General features: G+C 40.5%; 1 protein-coding gene across 4 annotated transcripts in view; it reads left to right on the top strand.

Moving 5' to 3' along the window:
- Window positions 1-13,269, top strand: part of Ccdc150 (coiled-coil domain containing 150) — a 95,494-nt gene that overhangs the window by 41,521 nt on the left and 40,704 nt on the right. For all 4 annotated transcript variants that reach the window (XM_037210413.1, XM_028886408.2, XM_037210415.1 and 1 more), the window contains 5 exons: window positions 512-619; window positions 2,399-2,523; window positions 2,707-2,884; window positions 3,372-3,440; window positions 11,230-11,343. In XM_037210413.1, coding sequence (XP_037066308.1) covers window positions 512-619; window positions 2,399-2,523; window positions 2,707-2,884; window positions 3,372-3,440; window positions 11,230-11,343 — 594 coding nt within the window. The remainder of the gene's footprint in view (window positions 1-511; window positions 620-2,398; window positions 2,524-2,706; window positions 2,885-3,371; window positions 3,441-11,229; window positions 11,344-13,269) is intronic.

Below are 13,269 nucleotides of genomic sequence, written 5' to 3'. Positions count from 1 at the left end.
CCCTGGAACAGACATATCCAGTTAGGAGACAATTGGTTATTTCTGTAACAGTCATGCCCCTGCTGTATGCACCATGGGTGTATTTTACTAGCAGGTCAGTATTTTAGCACTAAAGATTCAGTGCTGGGAAGACCATTGGTATCTCCTCTTTCCTAGCTGGTTGCTTAGCACCTTCTGGCATTATGAAAGCCAGTGAGCAGGGAGAGAGTTTCCTGTTAAGATGGATTTTGCTACGTCCTACATCCAAAGTGAGCGGTGTCTTTAGCAATAGGTCTTACTGCTTAGTTACAGTGGATAACCAAGAACAGAGGCAAGAGCCTCTGTTGTTTAGGCTTCCATGATCAGTAACTTATAGGGAAGTAGTTGAAAGTAGTTTTCAAGCTAATGAAATATTAACTGATGACATGTTAGCTAAATTAGGCTTAGTGGGTTACTGTGAAATCATTAACAATAATACATAAGTGAAGTAATTATTAGAAAGACTTATGACTTGCTGTATATGTTTTCTTAGGTTTTGAATGACCAGCTTTCCAGAAAGTGTTCAGAGCTAAGCAGCATGCTTCAGATTGTTAAAAAGGAAAATGCCAACATTATTGCTGAACATCATGCTATTCTGCGGGTATTCTTTTGATACTCAAACTTCTCTTACTTACTAATTTTTTTCTTCTTTTTAAAAAGACAGTCTCATTATCCCATGCTGGCCTCAAATTCAGTGTGAGCTAAGAATGACCTTGACTTGTGACCCGACTGGCGCTCCCTCCAGAGGACCGGAATTAGAGGCTCAGGCTGGCACTCCTTTCAGTTTTTAACTTGACGGTTTCAGAAGGATCTTACTGTGTAGCCCAACAGGCTGGTCTCAAATTCACAATCCTTCTGCCTCAGCCTACAGAGTTCTGGGATTACAGGCTGTTGTTATAACTCATTTGTTATGTTTTGATTAGTACTTTCCTCCTTTTTGCAAAGGGGTGATTTGGCCTTAAACTCCATGATTTTTAATGCTTTCTTCACAAATATCATGACTTTAGGGAAAGTAATTATCTGTTCTAGTATTTATATAATAATGATGTATAGTTTTGACTCATTTATTTTATGTATATGAGTGTTTTGCTTGCATATATGTATGCATGTGCACTATGCCTGCTGGTACCCACAGACTTGAGAAGTAGGCATTAGATTCCCCTCACACTGGGAAACCAAACCTGGGTCCTCTTAGTCACTGAGCCATCTCTATAGCCTCTAATGATGGTGTACATTTAAAACTGACTCTCAAATACTCATTTTCCTCCAAACGTCTGTGACTTTCCATTTTGCTTACAGTATGCTAAAAATACTCTTGACTTCGACTCAGGTTAAGATTGCCTTTCACCATGAATCTTGATCATCCTAATCAAAATGGAAAAATTTTCAAATTCTGGTCCTGGCATGCTAAATAGTAGCTCATGTGGGTTGTGTGGCATGCTAAGTAGTAGCTCATGTGGGTTGTATGTGAGAGTGTGTGTGTGTGTGTTGTTTTCTGTTTGCTTTCTTTGCATATACAAGTATGATATTAAGGATTTTACATATGTTACAGCTTCTAATTATTATAGCTGCTACATCTATTATCCTTATTTTTCCAGTAAGAAATTAAATAAAACATAATTAAGTAATTATCAATGTGTACAGGCTTGCAGAAGTATTACGGACTGTAGGTAGAAGTGTTGCTAACTAGAAATGGTGAGCCAGAGAAAAAGTGCCAACGACTAGTGTGCCAGTGAACAATGAGAAGCCCCATTAGTGCCACGGTGTGCTAGTGCAACGCAAGATGGCCTCGGGGTTCACACCAGCTGCCCCACACAGCCTTCCCAACAGATGGCGGCTGTTTGGAGGAGAAGATAGAGAAGAAAAGGCCTTTTCATCTGATGTTTATATTGTTTCACATGTTAAAGTAAGAAAAATTTTAAGATACTAAAATATTTTTTTGTTTGTTTTTTTGTTTTTTTCAAGACAGAGTTTCTCTGTGTAGCTTTGTGCCTTTCCTGGAACTCACTTGGTAGCCCAGGCTGGCCTCGAACTCACAGAGATCCGCCTGCCTCTGCCTCCCAAGTGCTGGGATTAAAGGCAGGCGCCACCACCGCCCGGCTATACTAAAATATTTTAATGTAAATTTTATTTTTGAAAATATATTGAGATTTATAGTTTCACAAAATATTTTAAGGCTGGTGAATAATATGTCTTCATCTTTGTGTAGTAGAGCTCTAAAATGACGAACTGTAACCAAAGAAAAGGCTGGGTCCTCAAACTATTGGCTGTATTTGTGAAAGTGAAACAAGTTTTGAAGTGAGCATAGTGTCTTTGAACAGTGACGACGATGACGACTATTACCCCTCAAATGGCATCTCAGCTTTTGTTACTCTCTCAGGTGGAGCAGAAAATGATAACAGAGACATTTCAAGAGCAAAATCTCCTGTTAGATGCCGCCCATGCCAGCATCACTGGCCAGCTCCAAACTGTTCAGAATGATAAAACCCAGCTCCAGATCCACCTGTAAGCCAGCGCCGGGGCCTCTTTCGTTCTCTTTCTCTCGTGTGTGGTTCTGCCCTTCATGAAACTATCTGAGTTGACGTTTGTGAGCCAACCACAGGGATGAGGAATCTGCCCGGGAACTAGTTTGTAGAATGTTATGGTAACTGGTCAGGGGACTTGATGACCTTCGTCCTCTTCTTCCAGAGACCACTTAATCCTGGAGCACAGCCAGTGTGTCCAGAAAGCACAGGAAGCCGCAGAGAGGACAAGGGTGCAAAAAGAACTTCTGGAGTCAACTATTGCCAGACTGCGGGCTGACCTGGAAGCCTCAATGCAAGAGAGGAAGTCTCTGCTAGAGAAGAATGAAAGGTTGCAGCAGGAGGTGGGTGGGGACAGATTTCCCTCCTGGTGGAGGTGTAGAATACTGTTTCAAAGTTGTACTCTAGGGTAGGGCAAAAGATGAGAACAGAAGTAAAGCTGTGTTTTAAGACTTTGAGTTGCCCACTAAAGAAATGTGTATTCTTCAACGTGTAAAGTAGTGCAGTGTGCTCTTCCTACAGCATTAGTGTCGACTGATAATTCCCCCATCCTCCTGTTAGTTACAGGGTCAGATGAAAAATGCATTCCTCTAAAGGAAGCAGGAGAGGGAAAGTTAGGCCACAGCCTGTCTTCTGGTTGGAAGGAGAGCAGCCGCAGCTGACGTGCAGGTGCGTCACTTGTAAGACACCTGTTGACCACGGCCCTCTCTGAGAGGAAGTGCTGCTACCTCTGCCGTGTAGGGATGTATTGACTTGTCGGATGTTGTCATCTGCTCTTGTAGAACCTGTGTGTTCTAAACATTGATCCATTTCTTTTTCCCACCTGGGCAGGTCAAGAAAACAGAAAAGGAATTAGCCAAAGGAAAATGCAATTTGGAAAAGGAATTAGCTAAAAGCAAGGTATTTCGGGTTTTATTTTTGAAGTTCATTTTATTTGGATCCCTCTGTGTTGCTGCCCTACTGTCAGTGTATTTAATGAGTAGGGTGATTATCCTGATTATCAAGAAGGGGAGGGCACAAGGCTAATGTCGCTTACGGCCTTCCAGTGCTTTGTGAGGGAGTGGTGCTTGTCGGGGTAAGGGGTTTGCCTTTCTAAGCGTTCACTGCCTCCGGCCCTGGACTTCACCGAGTATTTCAGCCCGAAGTCTCCTGAGATTGAGTTAGCTAATGGGTCTAGAAAGACAAAGGGCTGATTGCCGACACTGTTTACTGTTCAACATAAAAGCAAGCCTGGCTTTTATTTCATAAATATGTGTGCGTACATGCCACTTTATCTTTGAGTTATCCTTATGTTTTTCTGTAGTTGATACATTTTATATTTGTGCACCTTTGTGGAGTAGCTTATAGGTAAATTGATGCGTGCATGCAGTGTATAATAAATAAGGATTATGAGCACTTCCACATTCTCACGTTAGGGATTTTTTGTAGGTTGTATATGTCATACTCTAGACAGTTTGAAGAATATCACAGATCATATTAGCCAATGGTTACCCTACTGTGCTGTCGAAACCAGGATCAATCCCTCCCACCCCACATGCCTGTGTTTTGGTAACTCTTATTTAACTTCTTTCCAGTCCTGCTTCCCATTGCCCCTTAATCTTTAATGATCACTATTCCAACCGGTTCTTCTAGGAGATTGACTCTAGTTCTTATGAATGAGTGAAAACAAGTAATTTGTGTCTAGCTTATTTCAGTTAACATTATGACTTGCGTTGATATACTTACCTATCCTTGTGATGGTTTTGTTTGGACATTGGGATGAACGAGCCTAATTTTTAGATGGTTCTGGTTGTTTTGAGTCTGCGTGTTGCCATGTGAACTTTTAGGATCATTTTCTAGTTTTGTAACACAGGACAGCTGCAATTTTGATAGGCTGTGCACTAATTCTGTACATTAGTGTGGGAGCATTGCAGTTTAACACAATATGTATATGTCCACGTGTGATTGTGTGATCTCTTTGTCTTGTATAAGGTGACTAGAACTTGTGTTGTAGTGTTGACTAGAAATGGTGAGGACAGGCATCCTTTCTCTATTCGTTTGTCGTGTTGGTTTGTAAGCTGTCGGAGTCTGGTAAGTTTCCCTCATGAAAGTGAGGAAATTCCTTTCTATGCCTAGTTTTGCGGAAATCTTTGTTAGACTATTCTGAATTTTGTCAAATGTTTTATCTGGAGGTATTGAAATGACCATAGGGATTGTGTCCTTTGTTTTACTATTATATATTACGTTCATTGACTTCACATGCTTTTTTTTTTTTTTTAAACTTGGCTTACATTCCTTAAATAAATTTTACCTGGCCATGTTATATGCACCTTTTAAATGATGTTGGCCTGGTTTGTTGAGTTTTTAAAATTTGTGTTCATAAGAGATAATTGTTCTATGATTTTATTTTTCTTGTGTTAACTTTGGTTTTGGTGTCAAGATAATATTCTTAAAATGATTTGTAAGTGTTTCTTCTCTTCATATTTTTGGCTAAGATTTTTTGAGAGTCTCATATCAGTTCTTCATTAAGTATTCTTGTAGATTTGCTAGTGAAGCTATCTTGTCATAGACTTGGCATCATGGGAAGTTTTTTGTTGCTTTTCTGTTTCACTTTATTACTGATTCAACCTCCTGTTGAAGATCTCTTCCGAATTTCTGACTCCTTTCTCTTTTCTCAGCCTTTTGGGGGTTTTAAATTTTGCCTTTCTTTTGAATCAGTTTCAATACATTGGTTCTTTCTAGGAGTGTGTCCATTCAATCTAAGGTGTCAAACTTGTTGGCATACAATTGTTCTGACTAGTCATATCCATGTATTTCTGTAAGATCAGAAGTAATGGTCTCTATTTCACTACTGTTTTAGTAGTTTGTATCTTCTCTGGTTTTCCTTGTTATTCCAGCTGCCTGCTTTTTGTTTTCTGTGATTTACTGTACTTTATTTAATTTCTGCTCTTTTATTATTGTCTTCTGTTTGCTTTTTGTTTAACTTGTTCTTTGATTTCTAGTTGAAGATAAACTTGTGTTATTGATTTAAGAAATATTCCTTTTGGGCTGGAGTGATGGCTCAGCTGTTAAAAGCTAGGTTCACATCCAAGAGATACTCCTTTTTAAAATAGAGATGTTTACAGGAATGAATTTCCTTCTCTAAAGTGGCTTTACTGCATACATTCACTGCACTGCATAAGTTCAGTTGTGATGTTCTTTCGATTTTGTTCATCTCAGGGGATTCCCTAAGTTCCTCTGAGATTTCCAGTTTTTTGAACCATTGGTTGTTTAGAAATGTGTTGATTTCCTAACATATATGAACTTTCCCAAATGGTTTTGTTTTATTAATTTTAATGTCATTATATTTTGGATGAGAACATACTTTACAGGATTTTAGCCCTTTCTAATTTATTGATAGTTGCTTTATGACCTAACATATCCTGGAGATTATCGCATGTGTACTTGAGAAAGGTCTGTAGTCTTCGTTGTGGGGGAATTGTTCTCTTAGGGCTTATTAGTTAATAGTGTTGCTTAAGTCTTCTATTTGCCCATGAATCTTTTGTCTTGTCCTATTTAATATTACATGTGGGAGATTTGAGATCTCTGTCTATCGTTTACTTACTTCTCTATTCAATTATGTTCTTCTTTGGCTTCCTATATGTTTGGGGTTCTCTTGTTACCTGAACATATAGCTATATGAATACTACATTTTGATGGCTAATACTATTTTCCATAGGTAGTGTCCTCCTTTATCTCACCAATTTTTATGTTAATTTTTGTCTAATATTGATGTAGCCACCTAAGCTCTTTTTGGATTGTTGTTTATACTTCAGACATTTCCCATCCCCTTGCCCTTTTCATGTGAATCTAAAGTCCATCTTTCAAAAATTGTTAGATCATTACAGTTTTTCATTCTGCCTACCTCTGCTTTCTGAAAAAGACTTTTACTTCTTTTATGTGTTGCTGTTTTGTCTGCATGTATGTAAGTGTGCCACATGCAGGCGGTACCGAAGAGGCCAGAAAGAGCCTCCGAGCCTCCGGAACTGGAGTCACGAGTGCTTGTGAGCCAGCATGCGGGTGCAGGGAACCTAACTCGGGTTCCCTGGGAGAGCAGCCGGTGCTCTTCACTGCCAAGCCTTCTCTTCAGCCCAGTGCTTCTGCTATTTAAACATGATTTAGCCCACTTACAGTCTACATAATTATTGTTAGGAACTAGTTTATATCAGCAGTTTCCTTTTTGCTTTTGTGTTTTGTTACTGCTTAATTATTGCCTTCTTGTTTTGTGAAGATTTCTGTTGCATCGATTTAACTCCATTACTCTTTCTTTATTATACTTTTTGGCTTGTAGGTAAGATAAAGTTACAAATTTAAAAAGCCATATGGGACTTGGGAATATGGCTCAGTCATTAAGATCTTGCTTTCCCCTTGCCAAGGACCCAGGTTCAGCTCAGAACCACCCATAACTCCAGTTCTTCTGACCGCTGTGGGCACCAAACGTGCATGTGGTACACTTTACCATTTATTTCTTATGTGAATTCCAGCAGTCATCCACTGCCCATTTGTTTCAGCCTGAAGAACTCCCTCTACTTTTCCATGTAGAGTATGTTTTCTAGCCCCAAATCTGCACACACACCAGAGGTGGGGACCTTGGTAAATTATTTTACATATTTCAATGAGATTTGAATGTGCCATCACCTCAGGGTTACGTTTAAACAGTAAAGTTCTTTGTGTGAATTATTACAATTTTTGTTTATCTGAGAATTCTTTGATATTTTTATTATTGTTGAGGGCTGCTTTTGCTGGATTTAGAATTCTTAGCCGAGGTTTTTTCTCTTGGAATTTTTAGTCTATTACACCTCTTCCTTCTGCCTTGAAATTGTGATGCTCAGTCAGCTGTCATCCTGCTGGTTATACCTGGTACATGGTGAGAGCCCTTTCATGGTTGCTTTCAGGGCTTTCTGAATTTTGCTTTCCACATTTCAATGATTTGATGATGTACTACATTTTGAGGCATGCCTTCAAGTCTTACAGCGTGTTGACATTTCTAACTTTCAGAGTCTGTCAGAGGTGGGCTTTGGAAGCCTTCTCACATCAGACCATGCATACACCTGTGCCCCTGTGTAAGACCCTATGCATAGACCTGACTTCCTAGAGCTTCAGGAAGTTGTCGGTGTTCTCCAAAGCTTCTAATGGTTATTTCATTCACTATCTTTATCTTCTGGATTTTCTGGTTATGTAGCTGGAGAGTTTTCTCTTCAGTCCTGCCAAACCCTGGCAGTCTGACAACCCACTTATAAAATAAACACAAAGACACTTATATTATTTAAACTGTTTGGCTTAATGGCTCAGGCTTCTTGTTAACTGTTCTTATATCTTTTTTTTTTTTTTTTTTTTTTTTTTTTTTTTTTTTTTGGTTTTTCGAGACAGGGTTTCTCTGTGTAGCTTTGTGCCTTTCCTGGAACTCACTTGGTAGCCCAGGCTGGCCTCGAACTCACAGAGATCCGCCTGCCTCTGCCTCCCGAGTGCTGGGATTAAAGGCGTGCGCCACCGCCGCCCGGCCTGTTCTTATATCTTAAATTAACCCATTTCTATAAATCTGTACCTTGCCATGTGACTTGTGGCTTACCAGCATCTTCACAGGCTGCTTGTCATGGAGGCGGCTGGCAGTGTCTCCCCCACCCCTTCCTGTTCTCTCTTTTCTCCTCTCTGTTAGTCCCGCCTTTACTTCCTGCCTGGCCACTGGCCAATCAGTGTTTTATTTATTGACCAATCAGAGCAATTTGACATAGAGACCATCCCACAGCATGGTTAGCCTATTTTTTTTTCCTATTTGCCAGTTATCTCAGGCAACTGCAAACTTAGCCAGTTACCTCTAATCGTTCCTATGTGTGTGTCTAGAGGAAAGCTTTTTGCACTGAGTAAACTCCAAGTCAGCCCAAATTATGACAGTCCAGTTTACGAAGTTATCCCGAGAAGCACCAGACAGATTGTCCTGGCTGGTCTGTGTCAGCTTGACACAACTGGTGCCATCTGAGAGGAGGGAACCTCAGTGGAGAAAATGCCTCCAGTAAGACCAGGCTGTAGGCAAGCAAGCCAGTCGAGTATTTTCTTAACTAGTGATTGATAGGGGAGTGTCCAGCCCATCGTAGGCTGGGAAACCCTTGGATTGTTGGTCCTGGGTTCTGTAAGAAATCAGGTTGAGCAAGCCCTGAGGAGGAAGCCAGTAAGCAGCACCCCTCTGCATCAGCTCCTGCATCCAGGTTCCTGCCCTGTTTGAGTTTCTGTGCTGACTTTCTTTGATGATAAACAGTGATGTAGAAGTGTAAGCAAAATAAATACTTTTCTCCCCAAGTTGCTTTTTGGTGTTTCATCACAGCAATAATAACCTGAACTAGGGCACGATCATATCACAATAGTGCTTTGGGAATGACAGTTTGAAAGAGTAACAGCCATGTCTTTTATCTTAGGTGACTGCCAGACTTAATTCTCACTGAGCTGGCAGTCTGATGCCTCTCAAAGCTCCTTCTGTGCTGGAGAAAGGAAGATAAGAATAGAGCAAATAAAACAATCCAGATCTCACTGTTCTAGTTTCAGCCATTTCCTTTAATAAGCATTGCATACATTCCCTTTGTTAACTCCAGAGTTCTGAAGATCACTGGGGCTCTTTTTGCTTCTATGGGAAAGACTTTGTGAAGGTTCTGGCTTCTTCCACATCACTGATGTCACTTCTCTGGTCACATCTTTTGATAAACTCCTCTTTTTCGCTTGGATTGTGTTGGTACTTTTGTTAAAAATTAGTTGGTCATAGATATTTAGATCTCATTGTAGATTCCTGTTATGTTTCATTGGTTATGTGTTTTCTTTTTGCAACTTTGAAACTCTTGGCTGTTTATCCTTATAATTAAATAGGATTCCTATTAGCTTTAGGATATTTTAATTAATATTTTTTATTTGTGTTTTTTTAAAGACTTATTTACTATGTATACAATGTTCTATCTGCATGTATTCCTGCATGCCAGAAGAGGGCACCAGATCTCATTGCAGATGGTTGTGAGCCACCATGTGGTTGCTGGGAATTGAACTTGGAACCTTTGGAAGAGCAGCCAGTGCTTTTAACCTCTGAGCCATCTCTCCAGCCCTATTTTTTATTTTTGAAATTAAAATATAGTGACATCATTTCTCCCCTCCCTTTCTTACCTTCAACCTCTCCCATAAACCCCTCCTTGCTCTCTCTCAAATGCATGGCCTTTTAAATTATTGTTACATGTATATGTAACAATGGCTTATATAAATATATGAATACAACATTATCAGTCCATATGCTATTACTTGTATGTATATAATTTCAGGGCTGACCACTTGCTATTGGAGAACCAGTTGGGGTGGGGGGCTCTTCCTATGGAAGACTACCGCCCCCCCTTCAGCTTTCCTTAGTTACAGTAGCTGTCACGACACCAGAAGGTGCCAGGCAGACTTCCAAGAGAGGAAAGCAGCCAGAAGTTCTACCCAGCTGCGACACCATGAACTGCAGCAACAGCTAGATGGCACACTAGCTTGAAGGGCACAACAGAGGCATGCACATTCTGGTAGTAACCACAGCTCTCTAGCTGGGGCTAAGGCCTGTGTTACAAGAGGGGCATCATGCCTCATACTGGAAAGTTCGCCACCTGTGGGAATTTTGTAGGCACAATTGTATCAAGTAGAGGAGAAGTGGTTGTTTCTCATAATTTTCATGTGAGGTTTTTAAGTCAGAGATAAATGTTGAGTTTTTAAAATGTATATTTTTATTAACATGGTCATATGGTTTATCTAATGTAGTCTATTGATGTGATAAATTATACTGGTAGTAAATAGTACATCCTACCAGGATAAACTTCACTTACATCTTATTTCCATTTTGTATATTCCTAGGTTAATTTTGACAATATTTTGTGGAAGATTTTTGCATCTATACACACAAGCTTAAATTGATAAATACCAAATACCAAATACCAGAAAGGGCATAACTACTAGTAAAGACGAATTACTTAGTTCTCCCAGTAACAACTAGAGGAGCAACAGGTGGAGTGTAGAGCCAGAGGATAGGGTCTCACAGAGACTGGCAGCATGCCCAGGCCTGCACAGCTGGACAGGGTCCCAGCACTGAGGGCGCAGGTGGACATGGGCTCACACCCTTAACCAAGAAGCCATCTGTAATTGTTAGCCTCTGGCAAAGGAAAAACTAGTTTTCTCCAAAGGTGTCTCCCTGGGTGTATCAACCATACTTCAGGATAGGGGCCCACGCCCACGAGTAGATGGCCACCACAAAAAGAACTCAATGGTATTTTTGTCGACTTTTGTCTCCTTATACTTTGTTGGAGCATTATTGTCTTATTGGTCTTCTGCTTGTCTACTTTTGCTTGAGTTTTTGTGGTGCGGTTGTGTGTGTATTTCCTGGGTTTTGTCTTTTTTTGGTGGGTGGCGAGGTGGGGAGGATTTGGGAGTTGGGGGAGGGGAAAGCATGATCAGAATACAATGCATAAGAAATTTTTTCAATAAAAACAAAAAGTTGAAATAAAATATAAATAACTTGTTTTAAATACCCTAGAGCTATCAGACAGACTCATCAAAATTCCACTCTTTGAGAAGGGAAACATGCACATAGGCTACTTTCCAATTTCCAGTTCAACTGTTATTTTAAAATAAGATTTCTTTATTTAAAATAATTTTTCTCCTTTTGTTTTCAAAGGTAGACATAAACGTATTGAACCAAACCCTACAGACCCTAACGGAAGAAAATAAGCGTCTGGGAGATCAATTGTCTTCCCTTGAACACCACAGAGCCACTTGTGACTACCATGGGGTGGGTATAAACAGGTCAGTCTGGAGGAGGAAGTTAAGACAGCTGTAAATGACTGTCACAAGTGATCTGCAATACTGACGAACCCAAATGTACCTGATATATTAAAATACATCCTTTTCTGTAAATTATGAGGAAGAAACTTGTATGTTTTTTAACCTGTTCTTTCCCTCCATTGAGCAGTGAGTGATACGTGTGATGGCTAAAAGCCGTTTGAGAAGGTCTGTACATTACAAATGAATGACGTGAGTCCTTACAGCATCTCCAAGTGAAGAGGACTTGGCTCTCCTAGGAAGCTAGTGCTTTTCCTGTGTACTTGACTATCTAAGAATGATGAGTGCTGTTTTAGAGCATGTGAAGAAGTTCTTAGATTTCACAGAATACCCAATGTCCTTTTCAGTCTAAGGTTATTTTTTTTTTCCAAACTCTGTCACAACTTGCTTATTACTTCGGCTCTGAAGAGTTACATGGACTAAATCTAAATCTTTTCATGTTTTCATGCTTTTGAGCCAGGCTGCCTTGCTAACAATTTTGCTTCTGCCTGAGATGATATTTAGTCACTCGGATCCTTGGCTTCTTAACCTATCAAAATGAGGATAATAATACAATTGCTATAAAAGGTGTTGGGGGATTAAGTTAATACGTGCAAAGCATGTAGCAGGTAGTTTTAGCATTTTTAAATTCTTAGTTTCTGGGCTGTTGTGACCAGTGGGAAGCCTGTAGTGCCTGTTGGGGAAAGGAAACCCATTAGCTGGGACTCCTTGTGTGAGCTCAGACCTCTGCATGTTGTCCAGACCTCTGCGTGTTCTGTCCAGTTGTCTGGATGACTGTGTCTGCTGCCTGGTTTCCTGAACCCACACCACTTCCAGGCCTGTGGCCTCCTCCAGCTAGTGTGGATCTGTCAGTTTTTAGTCAGTGTTGATTCTTTCCTGTTCTTCACACTCTTGCTGTTTAGGGTCTCATGGTGCTAGCTTTCATCTCCGTTCTGGCCTGAGTTTGCCCCTACCTAGAAACTTGCCATCAAACCGTCAGGGAAGTGTTTTGGACATATGAGTCTCAGGGTTTGTTTTATCGATTTTGCACTATCATTAAAACTATTGCTAGTCAAATGCTGGCAATGCATTTTTGTTCTTTGGGGCTTAAAACTTAAGATTCTTAATAATGGGAAGCTTGTAGTATAATCCCTCACCAGTCTTTAGAGATAACGTTTGGAGTATATTGCATCTGTAACGTCACAGACTCGAAACCTGACCAACTTGGATTTAGACCCTGGTTCTATTTGCTGTGTGACCTGACCTGGCCTGCAGCATTGAGAGGATTTTCCTTTTCTATGGGACTCACCTGGCATGCTATGTATAACAACTTCTTACCACACTGACTAGAAATTGACCTGTTCATGCATTTGCCTTCATTTTCTAACCTCATGAGAACAGTTGCTATCTACTTTTACTCCCATGATTAATGCATGAGAGAAGTCATGCTGATCTTGCCAGGCCCCAGGGTTGTAGGATTGAGTGTCAGGTGCCTATCTCAAAGCTTAGCATGCCATGTGCATGAATAATATTACTAATATTTTCCCCACCTTCCCTTGTTTTGGGTTGCCCTAGTTGGCTTTTCTATTGCTGTGACAAATAGTGATAAACATATGATAAATATAAACATATAATAAAGGGGGATAAAGCACGATGACAAAGGCACCTTGAGGAGGCAAGGGTTTATTTCATCCTAGCAGTTTACACTTCCATCATGAAAGGAAGTCAGGGCAGGAGCTCAAGGCAGGAGCCTGGAGGTCGCGACTGAAGCAGAGGCCGAGGCGGAGCACTGCTGACCGTTTGCTTTCTCATACAACCCAGGACCACGTGCTGGGGTGGCTCTGCCCCCAGTGGACTGAGCCCTCCCACATCAATCATTAATCAAGAAAATGTGCTG

The sequence above is a fragment of the Peromyscus leucopus genome, chromosome 13 (assembly GCF_004664715.2).
Source record: "Peromyscus leucopus breed LL Stock chromosome 13, UCI_PerLeu_2.1, whole genome shotgun sequence".
Taxonomy (NCBI): domain Eukaryota; kingdom Metazoa; phylum Chordata; class Mammalia; order Rodentia; family Cricetidae; genus Peromyscus; species Peromyscus leucopus.
The sequence above is the reverse complement of the archived record's forward strand: the minus strand, read 5'-3'. Positions and strand labels throughout refer to the sequence as shown.